Source organism: Schistocerca americana, chromosome 7 (genome assembly GCF_021461395.2).
Source record: "Schistocerca americana isolate TAMUIC-IGC-003095 chromosome 7, iqSchAmer2.1, whole genome shotgun sequence".
NCBI lineage: Eukaryota > Metazoa > Arthropoda > Insecta > Orthoptera > Acrididae > Schistocerca > Schistocerca americana.
Genome location: NC_060125.1, coordinates 405,815,795 through 405,842,535, shown reverse-complemented (window position 1 = coordinate 405,842,535; position 26,741 = coordinate 405,815,795). Strand labels below are relative to the sequence as shown.

General features: G+C 41.4%; 1 protein-coding gene across 1 annotated transcript in view; it reads left to right on the top strand.

The window, feature by feature from the left end:
- The window catches only part of LOC124622301, a 119,107-nt gene that overhangs the window by 39,123 nt on the left and 53,243 nt on the right, over window positions 1-26,741 (top strand). Inside the window, exon 2 of the mRNA XM_047147972.1 lies at window positions 16,636-17,028. Within this exon, the coding sequence (XP_047003928.1) occupies window positions 16,636-17,028 (393 nt within the window). The remainder of the gene's footprint in view (window positions 1-16,635; window positions 17,029-26,741) is intronic.

The window sequence follows — 26,741 nt, the reverse complement described above, 5'->3', positions numbered from 1 at the left end:
GAACTATTACACCCTGTTCGGTTGACTTCCACATACGCTGCAGCTACATTAACAGACATACCAGATTCCATGCCATGAACAGTGGGCCCTCTGGGCCTCCAGAATACATCCGCCCGCTTGGTGGTACCGGGAAAATCTTCCGTTGCTCCTGAAGTATTTATTTTGGTAGCAAGGCCCCCCCCCCTCCCCCCCCCCAAATGCAGGGGACATCGGTCCCCTTACCCCAGCCAGAGAAGCAACAGGCTCCTCTGGCTCCTCGTGTGCGGGAGGGGTCCCTTGGGACCCTCTCTCCCAAGGTCTGCACTAATGCCACATCAGACACTCGCCAGTGGCTAAAGAAGTCAAAAGCTGCTGGACAAAGAGCTTCATGGTCTTCCTCCATGCCTGAAGCTACTTCAGAGAAGTCCTCACAGCAAGCTCCTAAAGAGAAGCGAGAGGGCAAGCAAACAAAGAAGTCTGCTAAGAAAGAGGACCGTCCGGTGGCACCAACACCTCCTCTCCCCTACTAGTTCTGCACCTGTGGATGAAGTGGAGATCTCTGTGTCCCCTGAGGACATGGATCTCACTGATGCCTCGTCCACAATAGGAATAGATACAAATACTCAATCGGTGGCAGCAAGTGACCCTGAGGCATAACCTGCCTCCTTGCATGCTTCATGCCTTCCCAGCCTCACGGTAACATCATCCTCCAGTGGAATTGCTGCGGTTTTTTCCACCACCTGGCTGAGCTATGGCAGCTGTTAAGCTTTACACCTGCTTTCTGCATTGCCCTCCAGGAAACCTGGTTCCCGGCAATGCGAACCCCTGCCTTTCGCAGGCTACAGGGGATATTACAAGAACCGTCGCGACTATATTAGAGTGTCAGGTGGAGTTTGTGTGTATGTCCTGAACTCAGTATGCAGTGAACCTGTGCCCCTTCAAACCCCTCTTGAAGCTGTGGCTGTCAGGATAAGGTCGACACAGAAAATAACTCTCTGCAACATATATTTTCGTCCAGGTGGTGCAGTACCCTGAATGCATTGGCTGCACTGATTCATCAACTCCATAAACCTTTCCTACTTTTGGGAGATTTTAACGCCCATAACCCCTTGTGGGGTGGCACTGCGCTTACTGGCCAAGGTAGAGATGTCGAAACTTTACTGTCTCAACTCGACCTCTGCCTCTTAAATACTGGGGCCCCACACATTTCAGTGTGGTTCGTGGCACTTAATCAGCCATTGATTTATCCCTCTGCAGCCCAGGACTTCTCCCATCTGTCTGCTGGAGAGCTCATGATGACTTGTGTGGTAGTGGCCAGTTTCCCATCTTCCTGTCACTCCCCCAGTACCATTCCCCCAGACATCTACCAAGATGGGCTTTAAACAAGGCAAACTGGGATGCTTTTACCTCTGCTGTCAATGTTGAATCTCCCCCACATGACCATTGATGTGGTAGTTGAGCAAGTCACTAGAACGATCATTTCTGTGACAGAAAACACAATCCCTTGTTCTTTAGGGTCCCCCCGGTGAAAGTCAGTACTTTGGTGGTCGCCGGAAATCGCTAAGAGCATCAACGGGCTCTACAGCGACATAAGCGGCACCCTTCCCTAGAGCTCCTAATAGCTTTTAAACGGCTCCGTGCCAGCATTTGCCAACTTATAAGAAGACGGAGTGCTGGGAGAGGTACGTCACGACCATTGGGTGCCATACATCGCCTTCCCAAGTCTGGACGAAGATCAGATGTGTTTGTGCGTACCAAACCCCATCAGGTGTTACTGGCATTAACATCAGTGGCGTGTTATCTATCAACGCAAATGCAGTTGCCGAGCACTTTGCTGAGCACTATACTTGAGCCTCCATGTCAGAGAATTGTCCCTCAAACAGCGGATAGAAAGGAAAGCCCTCTCGTTCACTGAACGTCACAGTTAGCACTATAATGCTCCATTTACAGAGTGGGAGCTCCTCAGTGTCCTTGCATGTTGCCCAGACACAGCTCCTGGGCCAGACTGGATTCACAGTCAGATGATTAAACATTTCTCATCTGACTACAAGCGACATCTCCTCATCATCTTCAGCCGGATTTGGAGTGATGGCATCTTTCCATCGCAGTGGTGGGAGAGCACCATGATTCCAGTGCTCAAACCCGGTAAAAACCCACTTGATGTGGATAGCTATCAGCCTCACCAATGTTCTTTGTAAGCTGTTAGAATGTATGGAAAGTTGACAGTTCTGTTGGCTCCTGGAGTCACATGGCTTACTGACTCCATGCCTGGGCGGTTTCCACCACGGTCGCTCTACCATTGATAATCTAGTTTCCCTCTGCCATCCAAACAGCCTTTTCACCGTGCTGACACCTGGTTGCCATCTTGTTTTATTTACGAAAAGCTTACAACATGACCTGGCGACATCATATTCTTGCCACATTATATGAGTGGGGTCTCCGGGGCCCACTCCAGATTTCTATCCAAAATTTCCTATCGCTCCGTACTTTCCATGACCAAGTTGGTGCCTCCCATAGTCCCCCCATATCCAGGACAATGGGGTCCCGCAGGGCTCTGTATTGATTGTATCTCTATTTTTAGTGGCCATTAATGGTCTAGCAGCAGCTGTAGAGCCGTCCGTCTCACCTCTGTATGCAGACGACTTCTGCATTTCATACTGCTCCTCCAGTACTGGTATTGCCGAGTGGTGCCTACAGGGAGCCATCCACAAGGCGACTTCCAGTTTTTAGCCACAAAGTCGTCTGTCATGCACTTCTGTTGGCATTGTACCGCTCATCCGGAACCAGTACTTTACCTTAATGGCAATGTACTCACTGTAGTGGAGACATACGGATTCTTAGGATTGGTTTTCGACGCCCGATTGACGTGGCTTCCTCACCTTCGTCAGCTGAAGTGGAAGTGCTGGCAGCACCTCATGCCCTCCGCTGCCTGCGCAACACCAACTGGGGTGAAGATCGCTCTACGCTGCTGCAGCTCTACAGAGTCTTGTTCAATCCCGCCTTGACTAAGGGAGTCTGATTTATGGTTCGGCGGCACCCCCAGCAATGTGTTTATGCGGCCCGGTGCATCACTGTGGCATTTGACTGGCAGCAGGAGCTTTTAGGACGAGTCTGGTGACCAGTGTCCTGGTGGAGGCCGGAGTCCCTCCATTGTAGGTTAGGCGTGCACAACTGCTCACTAGTTATGTTGCACACATTCGTAATTCTCCTGGGCATCTGAATTACTGTCTCCTTTTTCCATCCACAGCGGTTCATCTCCCGCAACGGGGGCTCTGGTCAGGGCGTACGATTGCAGTTCCCATCCGATCTCTTCTGCCTAAAGTGGAGTACTAGCCTTCACCACCCGTACTGGAGATCCACACACGTACACCTTCATGGGTGTACACCTAGGCCAAAGGCTCACCTGGACCTTTCACATGGTCCTAAGGACTCAGTTAACACCGCGGCCCTCTGCTGTCACTTCCTCTCGATTCTTGACATGTACTGGGACCATGAAGTGGTTTACACTGATGGCTCGATGGCTGATGGTCACATTGGCTTTGCATATGTTCATGCAGGACGTATTGAACAGCACTCCTTGCCAGATGGCTGCACTGTTTTCACTGCAGAACTGGCAGCCATTTCTCATGTTCTTGAGCGCATCCGCTTATGCTTGGGCAAGTCATTTCTTCGCTGTACTGACTTCTTGAGCAGCCTACAAGCTATCGACCAGTGCTACCCTGCCTTCCTTTGGTAGCGACCATCCAGGAGTCCATCTATGCCCTGGAACGGTCCAGTTGCTCCGTGGTGTTTGTGTGGACTCCTGGCCAAGTTGGAATCCCAGGAAATGAACTTGCCGGCAGGCTGACCAAACAGGCTGCACAGAAACTGCTTCTGGAGATCGGCATCCCTGTAACTGACCTGCAATCATTATTACTCCGCAAGGTTTTTCAGCTCTGCGAGATGGAATGGCATAATCTCAATACGCACAACAAACTGCGTGCCCTTAAGGAGACTATGTATGTGTGGATGACCTCCATGCGGGCCTCTCGCAGGGACTCTGTGGTTCTCTGCCGAATCCGCATTGGCCGTACGTGGCTAACACATGGCTACCTCCTCTGTTGCGAGGACCCACCTTGGTGTCACTGTGGCTCGCATACAACTGTTGTCCACATCTTGCTGGACTGCGCACTTTCCACTGCTCTGCAGCGGACTTTTAACCTTCTCAGCACCCTACCTTCAGTATTGGGCAACAGTGCCTCAACAGCAGATTTAGTTTTATGTTTTATTCATTTTTGGGGGGGGGGGGGGGGTTGTCATACCATATAAGGGTGGGCATTTAGCCTTCTCTCTGAGGTCGCCACCCTCCCTCCATTTTAACTCTGTCACACTTTCTTTGCATGTGTTTGTCTTGGTGGTCATCTTTTCCCTACATGTGTTCATCTCTCCTTGTCTTTTTGAGATGGACATTTTAATGTGTTGCAGAGTGACTGGCTCGTCCTCTTTTATTATTGTGATCAGCCAGCCCAGACTATCCGCTCTATGGTTTTAATACCTTCTTCTACTTTTCCTTGTGGTGTATGTTTTCCCTGTTTTTTGTTCATTCCATTCGTTTTCTTTTTAGGTGCGGTGTTGGGTGTTTTTGTACCTTGAGCCTTGCTTGTCTCAGGAAAAAGGGACTGATGACCCTGTAGTTTGGTCCCTTTATACCCCAAACCAACCAACCTTTTGCTAGCTGTTCCCAAAGTCTTGCTGCGCGGCGTGGTCTCAGGCGTCTTGTCCCAGTCTGTGCGGCTGCCACCATCGGAGGTTCGAGTCCTCCCTTGGGCATGGGTGTGTGTGTTGTCCTTAGTGGAAGTTAGTTTAAGTTAGATTAAATCGTGTGTAAGCTTAGGGACAGATAACCTCAGCAGTTTGGTCCCATAAGTCCTTATCACAAATTTTCCCAAAGTCTTTGGAATTCTGCCTCTGTTTTCTCTGCGTCTGCTAACGAATGAGGTGTACTGACAGGTGACTGAACTTTTCGTTCAGTTAAATCTCTGAAACAATTCTCCAATGTTGTGAAATTGGTACCTGAGATTACGGCTTCATCTGAATCTTTACTTTGCTCTAAATGTTAAGTCTCACTGTAGTGTCTGAAATTTATGTACTTTGTTAAATCTTTGCTCAGTGAAATCTTTAATCTGTACCTTTGTTCACATCTCTAGATGTTTCATTTACTTCATTTGTTATTAAGCCGCACTACATAATAAATTCAGAATGTGATTCACCTTGTAAACATCATACAATGGATTACAATTTAGTTTTTTATTAATTTCTATTTTTTCATGGTGAGAGTTAATAATATGTCCTGATTTGGTGGCGTGTTTGCCTAACTTGACATATGTGTCAGTGAGAACTTACTGAAATTTAGCTTCTTGAGCATCTAACTTAATATTGCTGTGATCAGTATTATCATTAGTTTTATATAACTTACTATTCAGATCGGTGTTAAACTGCTTTAACTCTCTATTGTTTTGTGATATCTCAGCTATCAGATCAACACTTCACTGTTTTATATCGACATTGTATTGTGCTATTTCTCCCTGAAAGTCACAAATAGCTTTTAAGATTTGTACTATTTTTTAAGTTAATACTAGTGTATAGTTAAGGCAATAATATGTTTACAACAACTCATCCCTAGTAACAACAGTCACGGACACCTTTTAGAATAAATCTACTAAAAGCCTAACTCCGTTGTCACTTGATTCACAATGTCAACAAAAAAAAGAAGATTTGGCATAAATACAGCTTACCAAACTGTCGCATGGCCTGTGGTGTTGTAATGCAGAATACTCTACACCGCCATGACTCGGTGACGCCATGAAGCTGTACTGCTAGCTGTTGTCGAGGTGTCAAACATTCATTGAAAACAGTTGTCCATACCAGCTGCTGGCCACCTGTCTTCAGACTCTGTCTTAATACTCTTCTTCACCATATATAATGCCGTCACTTTTAGTTGTAGTTCTTTGGCAATACGCTCGTCTTAATATTGGTTTTTAGTGTATGTACTGTGATGCACACTACTTTGGCAACCTGTAGCCTGTCTGTTAGCTGTACAAATATGCCTTCAGTAACTGTGCTTGAATCTAACTGAAAAGTGTTTGTCGGAAGTACACTATTGTCAATGATTTAGTCTGCATCAAGATCACAATTCAGACACTTTAATTGCGATGAGAAACCACATACTATACTCGGTTGACATCCTAACAATATGATTGTTAGAGTGCAGTAACCTAATCCTGACGCAAGTATTCTTAAAAGTTCATGTATGGTGAACAAAAAAATTAGCTGATAAGTTTGTAAATCACTGTCAGTGAAGTCTAAAGTCGTACTAATATGGAAATATTGTGCACAGTAACTAAGTATTGGAAACAACACAGTTCACAACCAGACCCTATTGTCACAGTAGGTGAGGATCATCATTGAAGTTTGACACAGTCCATGGTACTAATTCTACATGCACTGTCCAATTAACAATTTGAAACAGTCTCTGAATTATTGAACATACTCCTGCACACGAAATGTAGATAAAAGGTGGTGCTACATCTTCTGTGGTACATTATCCTGTATTTTTCAGACACAGGTGTTGCTCTATTTAAACTTGCTGCAGACTGACTTAAAATGGCTTGCAACATATCTCTTTTATAAGTTTAGAATAATTAGAACTGAATTTAGCTCTTGCTGTTCACTGCATTTTCATAAATTGTAATTGAAGATTTATGTTTCTGAGTAATTGAGTAGTAGAGGGAAATTAATTTTGAAAAGGACTTATAGATACAACAATAATTTCTATTGAATTACCCTGGTTAGTTTGCCTAAATGTGGGATTCTGTTGCTAAAGAATTATTCCAGAATTAAATGAATGCAAATGTTGCCAACATGTATTTGTCATTGGTTGTAAGATTACTTTGCTTATATATATATATCTTTGTCATCAACTTTATCAGGAAGCTAGTAATTGGGTAAATGTTTATGTATCAACAACTATAATGAAGTCTAGAATTATTAATATTTTGAGTTAGCGTAGTTTTTTGTGACCAAATGAATGTAATAGATAATAAAGTGAAAGTGGTTAAGCCTTGGGTGAATATGTGGAATTTAATTTGTGACTCTCTTCAGGCAATCCCGGGGACTGGGTGTTTGTACTGTCCTTATCATATCATCATCATCATCATCATCTTCTTCTTCTTCTTCTTCTTCTTCTTCTTCTTCTTCAGGCAGTAAGTATCTCTGTGTTGCACTAGGATGCCAGAACACAGTGTTATATCAAGCTAGAGTTTTTGGATTCGGAGTCAGTGGAGAGTTAATGTTATATTGATTTTATTCTTTTTCTTATTTGACTGTTGCCTTAGGTGTAGCAATCTAAGGCTTCTTCTCTTGACTGCACAACTTATGCTGGAAGGAAATGTGACATAATGACTTCTACTTCTGTTCAGTAATTTACAGACACCTCTTGTATATATACTCCAAATATTGTCCGAAAACATTTAAAGTGTCCATTATATAACAAGACTTCAATCGTAATCTCCAAATTGGAAACACTATGTAATAGTTCCTTATATATAACATAAAGGATGAATAGTGGCAGTTCAGAATGACAGATCAGTTCATAATTCCTTTGTTTTTTGTTTTAGTGCAGCCATTGTAATATTCTCCTGCATTTATTCTGGGGATGACACGCTTCTCCAATGAATGTTGGTGATTCATGTACCTTCTATATCACACCTGCACAGGTACTTCCTTTGTACTGCCTCTTGCAAAGTTACTGCGATTGCCATCCCATCTTGATGACAATGAATCTGCACAACAGTTGCACTCTCCTCTACAGTAATTTGTTTTATTGTTAAGTTGGTGAGTTTTTCCGTAGTAAGAAATACATCTACATACATATTGTGCAAGCCATTGTATGTTGCATGGCAGAGGGCACCTTGTACCACTTCTACTCATTTCCTTTCCTGTTCCCCTCGCAAACAGAATGAGGGGAAAAAAGACTATCGATATGCTTCGTTACAAGCCCAATTTCTCTTATCTTATCTTGGTGGTCCTTACACGAAATGTACGTTGGCACCAGCAGAATTGTATTGCAGCCAGTTTCAAAAGCCAGATCTCTAAATTTCCTCAATGCGTTCGTGAAAAATGATGTCACCTTACCTTCCATTTGAGTTCCTGAAGCATTTGTGTAATGCTTTGGCGTTGATTGAACCTACTGGTAATGAATCTAGCAGACCAACTCTGAATTGCTTTGATGTCGTCCTTCAATCCAACCTGACGGGGATCCCAAACACTCTAGCAGAACTCAAGAATGGATCCACTAATGTTCCATGCACAATCTTCTTTACAGGTGAACCACACTTTCCTAAAATTCTCCCAACAAACTGAAGTAGACCATTCGCTTTCCCAACTGTAATCCTTGTGTGCTTGTTGCATTTCATATGACTTTTCAGAGTTATGTCTAGATATTTAATCAATGTGACTGTGTGGAGCAGCACTCTACTAACACTGTATTCGAACATCATGGGGTTGTTTTTCCTACTCACCTGTATTAACTTATATTTTTCTACATTTAGAGCTAGTTGCCATTCATCACACTAACCAGAAATTTTGTACAAGTCATCTTGTATCCTCAAGGCACTTTTCTGTGCACCATAGCATTGTCAGCAAACATCGCAGATTGCTGCTCACCGTGTCAGGCAGATCATTTACAACATTTGATCAAAAAGTAACAGGAAATTTTTAATTTTGTGGGCTTTAAGCATCCAATTTCAAGACTTTATCTTGTTGGTATACATGTTCCTGATGTGTGTTTGCACTTTCAACTTGAATATTGAGTTTACTGTTAACAGTCAAAAAGGTTATATGTGTTTTTGAGTGCTTGGAGAATTTGAAAAAGATGAAGCAAAGAATTTGCATTAAATTTTGCTAGAAAGATGGAATAACGTGCAGCACCACATTAAAAATGCTGAATGTGGGTTTTGGCGAATCTACTATGAGTAAAACAAGAGTTTATGAGTGGTATAAATCTTTCAAAGAGTGTCAAGAAGATGTTGAAGACAACAGCTGTGAAAGCCCTACACATAATTTAGTGACAACAATATGGAAAAAGTAAAGAAAATGAGTCTAGAAAATCAACGAATCCTCATCAGAGAGGTTTCTGACGATGTCAGCATATCCTCTGGTTCATGCCAAACAATTTTTTTGGATGTTTTGGGCACGAAACATGCATCAGCGAGATTTGTTCTGAAATTGCTGAATTTCAACCAAAAACTACATCAAGTCGACATCACTCGGGAATTACTGAATGAAGTTGACAACGATCCAGAACTTCTAAAGAAGGTTATAACAGGTGATGGAACATAGGTATAAGGGTATGACATCGAAACCAAGGCCCGTTGATCCTAATGGAAACTGCCTAAAGAACCAAGACCGAAAAAAATTAGACAAGACTTATCATATGTGAAGGTTTTTCTCACTGTCTTCTTTGATTACAGTGGGATAGTGCATCATAAGTTCGTGCCTTATATTCATAGGGTCAATAAGAAATACTACCTGGTACTTATGCAATGTGTGCAAAGCTTAAGAAAGCGACCAGAATTGTGGCAAAACCGTTAGTGTAAGTTGCATCACATTAATGTTCCCACTCACACCTCATTGCTAATTCATAATTTTTTGGCAAAAAACAGTACTGTTATATTGCCTCAGCCACTATATATGCCGGTCATAGTCCCCTTGTGACTTACGTCTATTCTCGAAGCTGAAGAGAGCAATGAAATGAGGTTGTTTTGCCACCATTGATTAAATAAAAACAGAAATGGCACAGAGTTTATGAAGATTCCTTAAGAAAAACAAAAATTCCCATTACTTTTTGATCATACCTCATATGTATATTAAGACTAATAGTGGTTCTATCACATTTGTTTGTCGCATTCCTGACGATATCCTTGTTACTGTTGAACACTTGCTGCTTATGACAACATACTGTGTTTTATTACTTAAGAAGTCTTCAAGCCACTTGGATATCTGGGAAGCAGTCTGAATGCTCATACCTTCATTAACAGTCTGCACTGGGGCACAGTGTCAAATATTTTTCAGAAACCTAGGCATATGGAATCTGCCTGTTGCCTGTTATCCGTGGTTTACAGGATATCATGTGCGAGAAGGCCAAGCTGAGTTTTGCATGAGTGATACTTTCTAACACTGTACTTATTTGTGGACACAAACTTTTCCATCTCCAGCAGTGGAAATTTATTATATTCGAAATGAGAAATTGTTCAAAAATTCTCCAGTAAACTGATGTTAAGGATATTGGTCTGTAGTTTTGTGGGTCTGTTCTTTTACCATTCTTACTGAAAAGTTCTCAGCCCACCCAATAAAGTTGTCAGTAATCCACATATTTATGGCTACTTTTTAACATAACTCCCTTTTAGTGCCACACACTTTTGTCACCAGTGCTGCAGGCCCATTATACCCTCCTGCATGGCAAAGAAAAATGCATCCACCACAGCCGTGATGTCGTCGTCTGATTGAAAATGGGTTCAGCTATATATTCTTTGAGCTGGGGAAGAGACGAAAGTCAGAGCAGGCCAAAGAAGATGGATAAGGTGCATGTTGACGGTGTTCAAAGCCACTTGTCTCAATGGCAGCCATCACAATGACAGATGTGTGGGCAGCCATAAGTCCTAATAAAAGAACACTCCATTTGTGAAATCCTGATGTGTTTCACTTTGATGGCCTTCCTCAAACACATTAGTTGACCAACATAATATGTTCCATTCATAGTTTCACATTTTTTATGTATTCAGCCAGGATAACACCACTCAAATCCCAAAAAACAGAGACTATCACCTCGCCAGCTGGTGTGACTGATTTGAACTTTTTGTGGGTAAGTGAGGAGTGGTGTTCCCACCGTTTTCATTGAACCTTGGATTAGGCTTAAAAGTGGTGAGCTGATGCTTCATCCATTGTCACAAGATGTCTGAGAAATGTCAGAATCTGCTTCAAAAAGGGTCAAGTTTTCTGCAGATGTGGCATGTGTCTTTGATGTTTGCATTCTGCTGTCAACATTCTTGGAATCATTGACATGAGACATTGTGCATATCAAGTGCCACACTCTCTCAGCAAGGTAGCATTGTGTCACATGCTGGTCTGCCATGACGATATCCTGGATTATAGTGACATTTTCCTCTGTAATGGTCATTACTGGTCTTCCACTGCGAGGTGCATATTGGAATTCTCCCACCAGCTTTTCACAGTAGAATAGAAAGGGGAATTCTCCCTTTATGTTTCCACCATGTCATTATGGATCCCCTTTGCACCTGTGCCCTTTTTTACCAGGTATTGGATGACTGCACACTTGATCTATTTATCCATTTTTCAAAATGTGTTCACATGGGACGCTTCAAACTCTGATATCTGAAACAAGGCGGAAAAGATAATAATGAAAACTACGGTATGTAACCTTGTAAAGAAATGTACTATTAGTTGCTAAGCTGAGATTTGGCTAAAGCAAGTATTTTGTGGGTGGCCCGAGAATTTTCCAGTCACTCTTCATACATACAGGAGTCACCTGCACATTTTTCCGGTCCCTTGAGACTTTGCTCTTGGTGAAGGATTCATGATAACTACAAGCTAAGTAAGAGACCAGTGCTGCATAGTACTCTTTGTAGATGCGAATTGGGATTCCATCTGGACCTGATGACTTGTTTTCAACTCTTTAAGTTGCTGCTCTCTGTCAGGGATCCCTATTACTATGTTCCTCATATGGGAGTCTGTATGATAGTCAAATCACAATACTTTTGTACTATCCTCGTGCGTGAAGGATTTCTTAAATGCAAAATTTAAAGAATTTTTTTTGTGTCTTCAGCAACTGTTAATAGTGTTGGTAAAGAAAAGCCTGACAAAATTGGTAATACAAAATTAAACAGTGTGAAAGATACTCTGAGTGAAAGTGAGAAAAATACTGTACCAAATTCAGACAGTAATATTGTGGAACACCAAAGTGTTAGTATAGTGGATGGCAGTGTAACGAAAAAATGTAAAATTGGACAGAAATTTTGGAAACCGACAGTAAAGATTGGCCGTTTTTTGTACAATCAAATAAATCAGACCAACACATGTTTTGCGCAGTGTTTCCATGAGACATTTCTATAAAGCATGCTGGTCGTGACAATAGCCGTCATGTTCTGTCTAAAGTACATGTAGACCTAACAAACCTTAAGTCTTCAAATGCACCATTGTCATCATTTGGAATAAAACCTGATGAGGGAGACTCTGTCACAAATGCTGAAATGCTTTTTAGTTCATTTATTGTTGAACACAGCCTGCCAATTTCTTGTGCAGATCTTCACAGCTGTTCAAAAAAATATTTCACGATTCTCAGATTGCTGAAAAATACAGTTGTGGAAGAACAAAAACAATTGCAGCTATATATTCTTTGTCATCTGGAACACAGGATATTGTAGTAGAATACTTAAAAGAAAACCTATTTTCTCTTGCAACTGATGGTAGCACAGACATTAACAATGTGAAACTATAATAGGTGTCATTACTTTGTTGTTAAATAGTGAAAGATGTGTACTGCGATACTATCCATGCTGGGATCAGGTTTGAATAGTAGTGAAGGAATTTTTTATCTCTTCAGTGGCGAACTACTAAGAAAAGGAATCCCCTGGCGAAATTGCATTTCATTTGCATGTGATAATGCAAATACAGTGGCGGGACATATAGAGGGAGTTGCTGTTTTTTGAAGAAAGTTCAACCACACATAAGAATTCAATCTTGCTCCTGCCACCTGCTTCGTTTAGCTGCACAAAAAGCATACAATATTTTGATGCTGAAGAATTTGTAATGGATATTTTCTACTAGCTCCAAAAGAGTTCAAAAAGGCAGTCTACTTTTAAACTTTGTCAAAATACATATAGCACTAAACCCCATCGAATACTGAAGTATTGCTGAAGTATCTGCTTCAATCAATAAAAAGAGTAAATGAACAGTGGGAACTTCTTGAAAAATTTTTCAGTGAGAAAGGTTCAGAAAATGTAAAAAACTCTCATCTATTCAGAGTGTGCCCTATTCTAAATAATCCAGTAACTAAGCCATATCTGCTTTTATTGCGTAATACTCTTTTGTTGTTTACCAAAGCAAATGTATTCCTCAGGAAAGAGGAGCCAGTAATTCACAGACTTCATAGCATCATAAATAACTTATTCACAGATTTGATTGAGAGATTTATTAATCATTCAACAGCACCTACTTCTGGTAGTCTGCCGGAATTGAAATTTCAAAAAAATAATTGTCTCAAAGAGTGTAAACACTAGAAGCTACATTCATCGTACCAAGCTTGAAAACTCTGTAGTTACAAGATTTTATGAAGATGTCTTAGATTTTTCATCAACTTATGTAGTTATGTCAAACAAAAATTTCCACTAAATGATGACTCCTTAAAAAAACTTAGAAGTTATTGATATTGTATCCAGCAAAAGAAAATCATTGTCAGTTGTAAAGGTGAATAAGCTGTTTTCAAGATTCCAGTTTGATGACTTTGGAATGGTGGAAGAACAGACAGCCAATACTGCTTGATATAAAATATCTTCTATGTGTGAAACATCACGCATTAAAAAGTAATCCATCACTGAGCAAGTTTATGCTTGTATTTACTGCTCATTCCTTGTAGTAACACTGCCTGTGAGACAGTTTTTAGTATTGTTAAGAAAAACAGTACTGAATTTTGATCTAGTATGAATACAGGAATCTTGAGTAACCATGAGTGAAATGAACCATTTATCTTCAAGAAGAGCACATTACCAAAATAATTTTTCAAAGGATCAGTTTCAGGCTGTGAAAAGTGCAACAAGATTGTCATTCAAGAGAAAATTGTCAGTCACCAATGAAGATTCTATTTTATACAAGTAGAGGCAGAGCCAGGAAGAAGAGGCAGTGGATGAGAAAGACTTGTAAATATTTTTGTATATAACACTGTAGACAGGTCTCTCATTTCGTGATGTAAGTGGATGGCGTTCCTTTCCTTTTAATTAATAATGTGAGAGATATATGTGTATTTTTCAGTATCTGTAAATTACAGAAATATTTTTAAAGTACTTTTACATTTACTAAACTGATTTTTAGCATTTTCCACTTAACATGATTTTTACATTTTCAGTTGTTTTAATTGCTGGAAAAATCTTTATTTAAGGCCAGAAAGTGTCTGAAATACAGTGTTTAAAGGCCTAAGAGACAATTCTAATTTTTAAAATTTTCCAACTAAATTGCTCCAAGCAAGTGTGGGGATGGTTGCTTTGAAAGAACACGGCCGATTTCCTTCCCCATTCTTGACACAATCCGAGCTTCGGTTCCGCGTTTAAATGAGATCAATGTCAATGGGACCTAAACTCTATTGCACCCCTGTCCGCCCACCCCCCGAACCCTAAAATTTTCTGAGAGAGAGGCCGTGAACCCACTTCCATATTGCCATGTGATTACTGACAGCCACTTCTCAAGGTTGGCAGCTATGGTAATATGTAACACCACAATGAGTAACCATTTGTTGGGTACAGGGCCCAGCAAAAGTAATAGTAAACATGTTAGCATAAGAATGTCGTGCATCCCAACTTGCCATCCCCAAAAACATATTTTCTATTGCAGGAACTTTTTGCTGTGATACTACTATAGAAATCAAATGAAGATTGGAAAGCAAGTCTGAAAGTATCACAATAACTTTTATCACCAATGTCTCATTGTCACATTTTCATCAAGTGTGTAAGGGGCATTCAAAAAGAATTGAACCGGAGGCATAATTACAGAAACCAGTACTTGTATGTTAGAAGTATTGACCCTGACTATTGAGACACTTGTCCCACTGTGGCACAATGCAGTTAATGGCTGTCTCGTAAAATTCCCGGGGCTGCAATGTTAACCAGTTCTGCACGTACAGCTGGACGTCGTCGTCAGAGGTGAATCGTTTGCCCCTCAGAGCCTTTGTAAGGTGACCAAAAATGGCATAATCGCAAGGGGTGAGGTCCAGACCGTATGGAGGGTGGCCGAGAACCTCCCATTTGAATTTCTGCAGGAGTGCCACGACTATGTTGGCTGTATGAGGCTTTACATTGTCGCGGAGCAGAATGATCCCAGGGGTGAGATTGCCTCGTCGTTTTAATTTGATCGCTTGGCGAAAAGTGGTCAAGGTTTGTGAGTAACAATGGCATTCATTATTGTCCCGTGCTGCAGGAAGTGAATCGGAAGGGGGTCCTCTTGGGCCAAGAAGAATGTCAGCATAACCTTTCCTGTGCCCGTGTGGATTGCCTTGGCTTCTTTTGGTGGTGGTGATCCTGGTTGCTTCCACTGGAGACTTTGTTGTTTTGAATCTGGTTCGCAGTGATGACACCATGACTCCTCTCCAGCCACCACTCGTGCCAGGAACACATTCCCTTCCCAAGCATAGCGCTGCAGATGAGCAAGACAGTGGGCCATTCGACATGCTTCCTGGTGTGGTTGAAGACTGTGGGGCACCCATTGGACACAAACTTTGTGCAAGTGCAGTCATTCCTTCGTGATGGTGTGAACACTTCCGATGCTCAATCCAATCACGGTGGCTATGGTTTTCACTGTCACTCAACGGTCCTGGGTAATGAGCCCATTCAACAACTGGACGAAGTCATCGGCAAAGCAGTGTGGTGTCCAGACCGTGCATCATCAGGTAACGACACCCGTTCTTCCATGAAGCACTTGTGCCACGCCTTGACCCTTGCAAGGGACATGCAGTGTTTACCGTACACTTGTGACATTCGTCGATGAATGTCTGTTCTTCCTACTGCTTCTATTGTCAGAAAATGAACACCACCTCTTTTTTTCTTCTTTTGACGCCTCCATGTCACTGTTTGCAATGCAACTGGCAGCATTGGGCAATTGATCCATGCTGCTGCTAGCTCTGTATAGTCACGTGACATGCATGCGTGCTCTCTAGCGACAGGCTGTGAACTTCCACGCTCTGGTTGGAACCACACCTCGTTACACACACCATGATATTTCCCTCCTGTCACCGGTTTGTGCATTCCAGACACCGGCTCATTTCTTTTTGAACACCCCTTATATAGTGACATACTGTACAGATTATGTTTAAAATCTTGTTGTGTCCTCTTTTTGAAATCACTGTAAGAATGCATAGGTGCATGTTCCCTATATTACTAGTTTGGAGCAAATGAAAACATCTCCATTTCTTGTAGTATTACAAACCATTCCAACCTAGCCTTTACACCAGGGGTAATCAAACTTTTTTACCTACCCACCCATGTTTGTTCTTTGTTAGTAACAAAATTTTCTGAATGCCCACCAGTTCCACAGCAATGGTGATTTATGAAGGAGAGAAGCGACTTTACTTTATAAAATTTATAAAGCAAAGTTACAAGAAGTTAAAGATGATAATAATAATAATAATAATAATAAAAATGATGATGATGATTTGTGAAAACATATTGAAAATGTTTTGAAAAATCTACTGTCTACCCTGAAAGCTGGAATGTCCACTAGTGGTTGATAGGGGCCAGGTTAACTGCCACAGCATTAGACAATTGACAGCAACTGCAGTAATTCTTCATGGAAAAAAATATTCATGCTGTTTTCAAAACTTGTCTTCTTCTTTAACAGGCCTCTTGCCATCGAATCCAGATGTCGAAAAATCACCAGATTTTGCTGCCATAATGAAGAATTTGATGAGCCGTATATCTGTCTCAGGCCTATCAAAAGAAAAAGAAAAAACTATCATTCAGCAACTGAAAACACTGAAGAAACATCAGCACATTTTTTTAAAAAATCAATTTTTGTATGATACAATGAAAGTGTACTGTGCTGGAGATAATTCGGGGAAACCTTTGCTTGACAAAACTGGTGCAATTATTGCAACAGAAGAACTGCCCTCGCATATCAGAATACAAAAACTTTCTCCATTAACACCTGAAGAAGTGCAGGAATTGAGATACATAGCAGCTGAGAGAATTATAGTGAGAAGTGCACACGTGAAAAATCTAATGTATGAGTCAGGTTAGTAAACAAAGTTTCATACCTTATACACAATCTTTTTCTGTTGGTTTGTGGTATAAATATCAGATTTCACCAGGACAATTTTTGGTTCTTTTTTATCAATACTTCTATATCTACACATTTACCAGTAAAAGCGAGGTGTAAAGTGGTAGATTATGTAGTATAACAATGTCATTTTTCTCGTTTCCCACTCAGCTATCCCTACAGTGGTGCATGAATAGATTTGCTGGTGGTACATGTCTGTGTAAACCGATACATTCCTTATTTTACTAACATGTACTTTATTCAAGACATGTGATGAAGTATAAAGTGTTTCTTAACTTTCTTTGGATTGTACACTCTTGGAATTTTAGGAGTAAATTCTTATGTGACACGCAATGCCTTTCAGCTGTCTTTGATAGGCTAAAGAAGCCTATGACAACTGCACTGATCTTCTGTTAATCCCAGTTGGTAACGCTGTCCAACTTATAACCATTATCTGGAAAATTGTTAAATGGCGACTTTGAAAGTAACATCATGTGTGGACAAATTACACATCCTAGAGATCCCTCCAGTAAATTTGTATGGCATCTATCACACTATAAAGTGTATGGGTCGGAATACTGTTTATTGTACCAGCATGTAATCAGACAGTGTTACCTTGTTAGTTATTTTTGTCACTCCCATTTCCAGCAGTAGGGCTGAAATGTCATTGAAACTGTCTGCTATCAGCCAAGGTCCCTGAAGGCATTTTATGTGAATCTGTCATTTTTTTTATTGGTTTCCTGTGTCATCCCCTTACCACTCTCAATCCCCTCTCCTAGTAGTGCTGTAGGTGATTTATTCCTTCCATCTTCCCTTTTCAAAATTGTTGCCCAAATAGTATGTCAGATCCCCTCCTGTATCTGAATGATTAGGGTCACTTACTTTGGTGTGGAAGGTTCCCAGTTCATTCTCAGATTTGTTATGTGGTAGGGAGATCACAGAATGTGTCCACTCAGCCTTCTGAGGCCAAATAAGGAGCTACTGGAATAAAGAAGCGGCTGCACTCTCAGAATTCATCTACTAGCGTTTATGGCTGGTGGGATTGATGATTTCTATAGTTTTATGACTTTGCAGATTAGTTGTAATTAGTTTCATTTGATGGCAATAAGACATCAAAACTACCCATTGGAAGTAGGACAGAGAATGGACTGATTTACACGTACTTTTTGCATAAAAACTTTTGTAATAACCACCTTCTCTTCTTATATGTTCGAAGGCACGAAAGCACAGCTACAGATGTTTTTGATGTGTACAAACAGACTATGCTACAAAATAGTGCAAGTACTGGCAAGAAAACTATTAACTGACTGATCAGGATCAGCTCTCTTCAATTCCTCAGTATTCAGATTTTAGCAAGGATCACTAGCCTTTTTATGATCCCTGAGAGAAGATTAAAAAGTCAATTTGACGCTACTGATCGCTGCTCTGTAGCAAGATGGGTGCACTCTAATAAAAGAAGAAATTTTGCACAAATGTATGTTGTTGTGAGAGATGGAGGCATATGATATATCTTCTTCCTAACACAATCTGAATCTTCTGTGTGGAAGTAGTATTCTAAATTGACAGGTCTCTTATATTCCCTATCTTCAAATATTGGACTGAACACCTAGTTTTTCTACAATGTAGACTGAAGCAATGAATTAAAATTTGTACCAGCCCTGAGATTTGAACTCGGGTCTCCTGCATACTAGGCAGTTGTGCTGTCCGTTGCACCACAGTGGCGCTCTGGGTAGCACAGCTGCATGGACTACCCTAGTACGTTTCCCTCCCTGAAACAAATTCCAACTTATGCCTCAGCCCAATGTTATTCCCCTTATAAACTGGCATCAGTACTGCCATTATACTGGAATAGCACCTTAACAATGAATGAAATGAGATTAATTCTGCCTGTACCACCAAGCGAGGTGGCATAGTGGTTAGCACACTGGACTCGCATTTGGGAGGATGATGCTTCAGATCCGCACCCAGCCATCCTGATTTACGTTTTCTGCGATTTCCCTAAATCGCTTCAGGCAAATGCCAGGATGATTCCTTTGAAAGGGCACAGCTCACTTCCTCGCCATCCTTCCCTGACCGATGGGATCAATGACCTCGCTGTTTGGTCCCTTCATTCAAATCATTCAACCAACCTGCCTGTACCCCAGGCATAGGTGATACGTCATCATATACAGCTGATGTTCCTGAGACATATTCAGTCTCACCTTTATCTGTGAGAATGATGTAGGCTGAAGTAATGAACAGATGCAAGTTTTAACACTTTCTCCACTTTTGTGGTGCATTGTCAGGGTAACAGCTACTTTTGGTGTCACAGAGCAAATGATACATGAAGCTAAAAAAGTTAAAGACACTAGTGGTGTAATTCCTTCTCCAGAATGCAGGAGTGGCCAAAAGATGTTAATCTGAAACTGTGAATCAAGATGTAGTGATGTTTTATGAAAATGACAATTTTTCAATGCTTTGTGCAGGAAGGAAAGACTGTCTCCATCATGGTAGATAACAGTAAGGATCAAATGCAGAGAAAGACTTATTTTAGTTAATCTGAAAAAGTTGTGCAGAAGATATGCCACAAAATAAGACATTCACTGTTTCTTTGTAGAAGATCAAATTATATGAAGGTTTCTTGGAGCAGAGGAAAAAGATTGCACCATGCATTTCTAGTCATTGTAAAACACCTCGAATGAAGGGACTTTCAACAGATGCAAATGGGACCAATGTTGCTATAGCAGCGCGTGAAAATGCTTTGTTAGAACAGCTGCAACTGGGGCAGTATGTGGCTTTCAAATACAATGAAAACTCTACATAGAACAAATTTCCCTGCTATCACATGAATTTTGAAATGTTGAGATTAACAGCATATCTTCTGCTAAACCACAATTCCTTTCACGACCCAATAGGAAAGATGGTATCTGGGTTCCCTTTTCCAGTGTTATATGCAAGGTGGATGTCCCATCACTACACATTACAATGCATAGTTGTATAAACTTCACAATAAGCTCTATGAAAAGATAGTATTTCTTACATTTAAGTCAACTTATTTAATTTCTGGAACAAGATGTCAATGAAAAAAATGTTACATGCAAGATAGAAGAGTTTTAAAAATACATTTTCCTTCTTTGTATTTGAATTTTTTTGTGACACTATTCATTGTAGAATTTTTTTTCTGTATACTCCAGTACATGTGTAAAAAATTAATAATATGTTATTATTGCTTACATCTTTTCTTTTATTTCAATGAAGTTGTCTTTTTAGTTTACAGTAACAGAATTAGAATATATCACCATGTTTGTTGCCCCCCAGCTACCTCTAGTAATTCCTTACACTGAAAAGACATTTAACTGTGAACTACTTTAAGAGAAATGATTGGTAACTGTTTTCAGCTCCCACCTACTTACAGTTCTGACTTATAGGTCAACCACATTTATTTTAGGTACAATTTTTCAAGGACCCACATGGTTTTTATTTACCAATTCCCTGTAGTGTTGAATGTGGATGATATAAGTGGCATTTTCATGAATAAAGTGAGATAAGATATTCTTCTATGCACCTGCCAGATACATAAACATTTCAGCAAAATATCAAGTTGAGATTCAGTGTCTATGTACACCCCTTGGACTTTAAAGTTATCAAATTTGATTTTTTTTCTGATGGAGTTGTCTTTAGGCAAGGGTAAGAACTATTAATTGCAATGCCAAATGCTTTTCATTGTTATTTACGCTTAGTTCTAGGAAGCTGAGGTCTGTACTGTTTTCCTGTACAGAGTTATACTTTTTTTTAAGAAATCATGAATTTAAAGCACACCATGGAAAATGTATGTTTTTCAACATTTTTATAAAGAGTGTGAATGATGTATCCTACGTCTTATACATTATATCAACTTACTGGCCTACATACTAGATGCCTAAAGAATTGAGGTTTGTAGGCCAACTGATTACTAAGTAGTAGATCTCTGAAAATAGGAAATTGGTGCCTGGCTAATGACTGGGTACAGTCCCTTGATGAGCCTTCAAACTGGAATTTTTCAAAACCAATTAGAGTTAGGACGGAGCTGTTTGGCAGTTTTACTGTAAAGACGCGTAGGTATCCCTGTAGCAAATATGACTAAATTCTGAAATGGTCACCTTATCATCCCCTGTGAGATTACATAAAATGACCTGTTAAAACACTATCCTTTCTGATCTGGCCATCTCATCAGACTGGTATAGATACTACAATGTGGATAGTTATAATCCTACTTCTTTCCCTTCTATTGCCACCCACTGGAAAGAGGGACAAACCATACGTCTAGAAGCAAAACATTTTATCCAGTACTTGGTATGTATTCAAGCTGATGACGATACTTTTACTGTGACAAAGCAATTATTTTTTATGTAACATAAAGAAGATAAATTTGGAGGAGTTGAGTCATTGGGAAAAATGCGCAATGGATCACCATTGATTAAAACATCCTCTGCTGTGCAATCTATAGCTCTTCAGGCATGTAAACGTCTGGAGTGACATACCATTCTTCTCCACAGAAGAATTTCAATATAGTCAAAAGAATTATCTTCCACCAAGACCTTACACTCCAAACAGACGAGGAGCTACAGACTTATTTTGAAAGACTAGGTGTACATGGTGTGCAACACGTCCAAAAGAAGGTCCCAAGGATAATAGAATAGATACAGGTACCTTTATTTTATCCTTTGAAGGGAATGTCCTCCTGAAAAAAGTTAATCACAGTGTATTAGTGTGACGTGAAACCTTACATCCCACTGCCCATGAGGTGCTTCCAATGCCTGTGCTTTAGTCATATGTCATGTGCTACATGATGGACCCAAAATGTGGTAACTGCAGACAATCATTGGAATAAAGTAGTCATTTTGAACAACCATCTTTGTCTGTTATTTGCATGGAATACCAACCTCAAAGTTCACCGGTTTGCCCAGTTTTCAAGAAAGAAAAGAAAATACAGAACATAAATCTACTGACCACGTGTCGCATACTAAAAGTCACTTCTATCACTCCCACGACTACAATTTTTTCAAAATCATTTCTCCACCACCCACCTTTCTTATGGTTCCCATGGCACCATCTTTGGGAACCACTTCCCGCAACTGACTGGAGGAGCAGCTTCCTCCTACGGCATCTCTTGGTGACAAGGCTCCCCTCAGGACCCCTCTCCCTCAGATCAGGGGCCCAATGCCAGACAGTGGCTGAAAGAACTGCAACTAGCAAATCCCAGGGCTGCCACTCTTCGTCTGTCCCCACACTCTCTGTGTATAAGCCCTCGCAAGAATCCCAGCATGAGGTGCAGAAGAAGAGGAGGAGGAGGAAGATTGTTACAAGGCTGCTCTAGTGACCCTGAAGGAACCAGATCACCCCCCCCCCCCTCCCCTCCCATTTCTACCAGGTTCCAAATCACTGCTCATTGATGTGGTTCCAACCTCATCTCTGACAGGCAATGAGCCGGGGCCATGACAAGTTGTCCTGGCCCCTTCACATCTAACCTGGACACCTGTAATGTGATAATTCAGTGTAACTGTCATGAATATTACTGTCACCTGCCAGAATTACAGCACCTTATTTCCTCCTCTTCTTCAATTTGCATTGTGTTACAAGACGCGCACTTCACTGATGATCATTCCCCAACGCTCCGTAGTTACCATTCATTATGTCGGAACCATGCTGGCTCTGAGAGGTCGTCTGGAAGGGTCAATACATTGTTTCACACAGATGTGGTCAGTGAGTGGATTCTCCTTCGTACTATGATGCAAGCTATAGTGGTGAGAGTGCAGATCACCACAGTAGTCACCCTTTGCAATGTTTATATACCTCCAGGTAGACCAATTATCTTGAGTTGACAACCTTAATTCAGTTACCTTCCCCCCCCCCCCCCCCCCCCCCCCTCCCTTTTTCTCTTGCTTGGCTATTTCAGTGGGCACCACACCCTGTGGGATACAGTATCACTGCACTGCTTCATCTGGTAGGAGCCTTCTATTTGATTACATCATACTGACTATGATCTCTCTCTCTTCAATGATAGCACTCCTACCCACTTCAATCCTTTTCAGCTATTTAGCTAAAGATCTCCTCATTCAGCCTCATTGCTTTACTCCATTGCTCACTACCTGACTAGCTTTGTGACAGTGGCCACTTCCCAGTGATTCTGTAGCTTTCTTACCACCATCAAATGGACTGATTACCATACTGGGTCCTCAGAAAAGCCAGCTGGCAATTGTAAGCCTGTGCTATTACTTATGCCCCCTCTCTGTCAGACTGCATTGACGAGGTTGTGCAAGACATCTGCAACATCGTCACTTACACTGCTGGAATTGCTGTTCAGCTTTCCATAGGTCCTCCTCTACCACCAGCCACTTCCACGGTGGACTGAAGACATAGTAATAGGCTATTCAATATTGCCAAAGAGCCCTGCAATGTTTAAAGTGACATCCTTCAAAGACCAATGTTAACAGTTCTAAGTAACTTCTTGCTAAATATAGTAAGAAGGAAGGCTGGCAGTGCTACAACCGCTTGGGATGTATGCCTTTTCATGCCAGGTGTGGGTTAAACACCCAAGGTCTTCTGGGCTGCCAACAATCAACAACTTTCCAGGTCGTATCTTTCAGGTTGGTATTTGTCAGTGTGTTGGTTCTTGCTGAACATTGTGTGATCCATTTTGTGACAGCATTTGTGCCCTCATCTTATCTGACTACATTTTTACTGCAGAAATGGCAAACTGCAGCCATCCTCTTTGTTTCTCAGCACCCCCCCCCCCCCCCCCCCCCCCCACCTTCCCCCACGATCCTCCTATCCCTGCCTAGCAAAGTTCATATAATGAACCTCTCACTGACAGGGAACTGCTGCAGGATCCTATGACTTCTCTTAGTGCAGCCCCTGACCCTGATTCAATAATTCATAATCAGATGATCCAACAACTGAATGTTACTCAAAAGCTGCATCTTCTCAGGGTCTTCAACCATATTTGGCTTGAAAGTGTCTTACATTCAGTATGCGAAATAGTATTGTCATTCTAATCCCAAAGCAAGGCAAAAACCCAATGTTTCTTGACATCTACCAAATGATTAGCCTCACCAAAATGCACTGCAAACTGCTTAAAATGGTGATCGCCCACAGATAATGGTGGATTCTGGAGTCTTGGGGCCTTTTGTTTCCCTATTAGTGTGGTTTCCAGAAAGAATGCTCCACAGCCTACCATTTGGTCTAGTTGGAAACAACAATCCAACAGGCTTTTTCTAAATGCCAGCACCTCACCAAAATTTGTTTTGACTACATAGGCCATAAGACACCACTTGGTGCCATCAGTTTTACTTACCATCCAAAATTGAGGCTTTGGAGGCTCCCTACCGATTTTTATTCATCAGTTTTTATCCCATCAGTTATTTTGGGTTGGAGTTCGTACTTCTCTCAGCCCTTCACAGATCCAGAAGAACAGTATTCCACAGGGCTCCATGCCAAGTGTGACATTCCTCCTCGTTGCCATCAGTGGGTGAGTGATCTCTGTTGAGCCACTGGTCACCACTCTGTATGGTGACAACTTTTGCATTTGGTACAGCTCCCACTAAATATCCACAGCTGAATGCCAGCTCCAAGGGAGTCATTTGGCATCTGGGGCCTTCCAGACTTCTCCTGTATACAGTCTCCTCCCTGAAGAGGAAATCCTACCTCTTCAATTCTGGCTGCATCAACTCTTGGGCTACTATGCAGTTACCATTTGACAGTTGCTGATCATCCAGCATGTACCAATCTTTTTGTGTGTTAGAGATACTGACCTTCTGATCCATCAGGTGGTTTACCAGTTGGAATGCACCTCGCAGCCCTCTGCCCAGATCTTTGCTCCCCATTTTTTGTTCACGCCATGCTTGGTTGGTGCCAAGGGCATGAATTAGGATCGAACTATTTTGAGTTCCTAAAGTATGTTGCCACCATTGGTGTCTGTTATGTTCACTTCTTCAGGAGCTTCAGGGTGCTCCATTTATTACACTGTAGGCTATAAAATCATTGAAAAGATGTGTTTTTACATCCCCTGCCAGTCAGGAACACCATTTGTTGCCAGGAATACGAGGTGTTTTTACACCAGAGCTGATAGCCATTAACAGAGCCCTGTTTTGACCATGTTTTAACATGTAGTGACTCAATGAACAGTCTTCAGGTTAATGACCGATGTTACTCTTGTCGCTTCGTGGTCTCTGTCATACGTGACCTTCTCACTAAACTTAATCATACTGACTGCTTTGTTACCTTTCTCTTAGCATCCCAAGTCATGTGGGTATTCTGAGAATGAACTGGCTGACCATTTTGTTAGCGGAGTGATTACTCCCCTCCCCCCCCCCCCCCCCCCCAATTTGCTTTGCTGATTGCAGTCGCAGATTTGTGGATGCAAATAAGACTTCTACTAACTCTGGAATGACATCTGGTTGTCTACTGCCTCCTCTAATAAACTCCACACTGTCAAGAAGACTAGTGCTGCATGGTGGTATTCCTTCTGTTCCTCCCAGAAGGAATTCACTGTCTTTTCGTCTCTGTGTTGGTCGTACCAGGCTAACCCATAATTTTATTTCATGTAACGAGTCATCCTCACAGTGTAGTTTTGGAGCCATATAGGCAGTCACTCACATCCTGGTGCAATGCCCACTTCTTCTCGCCCTCCATGCTAAGCATAGCCTTCCATATTCTTTGAACCAAATGTTGAAAGATGATGTGTGGAAGCAGCTTTTATTTTCAGGCTTAAGGTTTCAAGCTACCTTTGGATCAGGAGTGAGGTGGGTTGGGTTGGAGCATTTGCTGCCACATGCTGGGACTGGGGGACTACTGACTGTATCTCTTTGTCCAGCTCACTCATTCATCCCTCTCTTAGTATGTTTTAATTACTTTTAGATGCAGTTTGTCTCCTTTTCTGCTGCACCCTATTTTCTATATTAGAGACAGCAATCTGCTGAATAGTGGTTGCTCTTTAACACCTTTTGAACCATGGGTGACACCTTATCTTCTCTGGCCTACATATCAGCCTGATACTTTTCCATAAATTCTTTATCAGCTCTGGCATCAATATTGCTTTCTATGCCTTGGTCTTCCCGTACCTATGTACTTTCATCATCAGAATACGTACTTCGTGGCCATCGCTAATTCCAGATGAACTGTTGTTAGATTGAGGGGCTGATGATCTTATTGTTTAGTCTCTTAGCCCCTAATCAACCAACCATTCATTTTCATTTCTGTTTACTTACACATTTCTGACTTCAAAACTTCAGGGGAGGAGACTTGGGTAGTGTTTAGCTTTTTTAAATGGTCATCATTTCTTATTCTTGGTGTTCTGTGGTAGTGAATAGGTTAGTTACAATTTAACAACAGACTGCCAAGTTGATTGCTATCCATTCAGCAGAATATTTTAATTTCGAAATTCTCTTCATCTTGCTGTGTTCCGTTAGCATCTCATCAGCCTATTCGAAGCTGATACAGTACCGACTTGGTTCAATTGAAACTGAGAGGCAAATAACCTCCATTGCTGCCGTTTCTCAGAATTGGGATTAGGTACTACTCCCTCTCCAAAAGCACAAAAATCACTGCATTATTATGTAATATTAACCTACTTCAAATTATATGTTGTGCTCTTTGCAAGACTTCAGGTGGATCTTTGCAGAAAAGCGCGGCTCTGTTGCACTGAGTGCAGCAGATGACCAACACTGACTCAC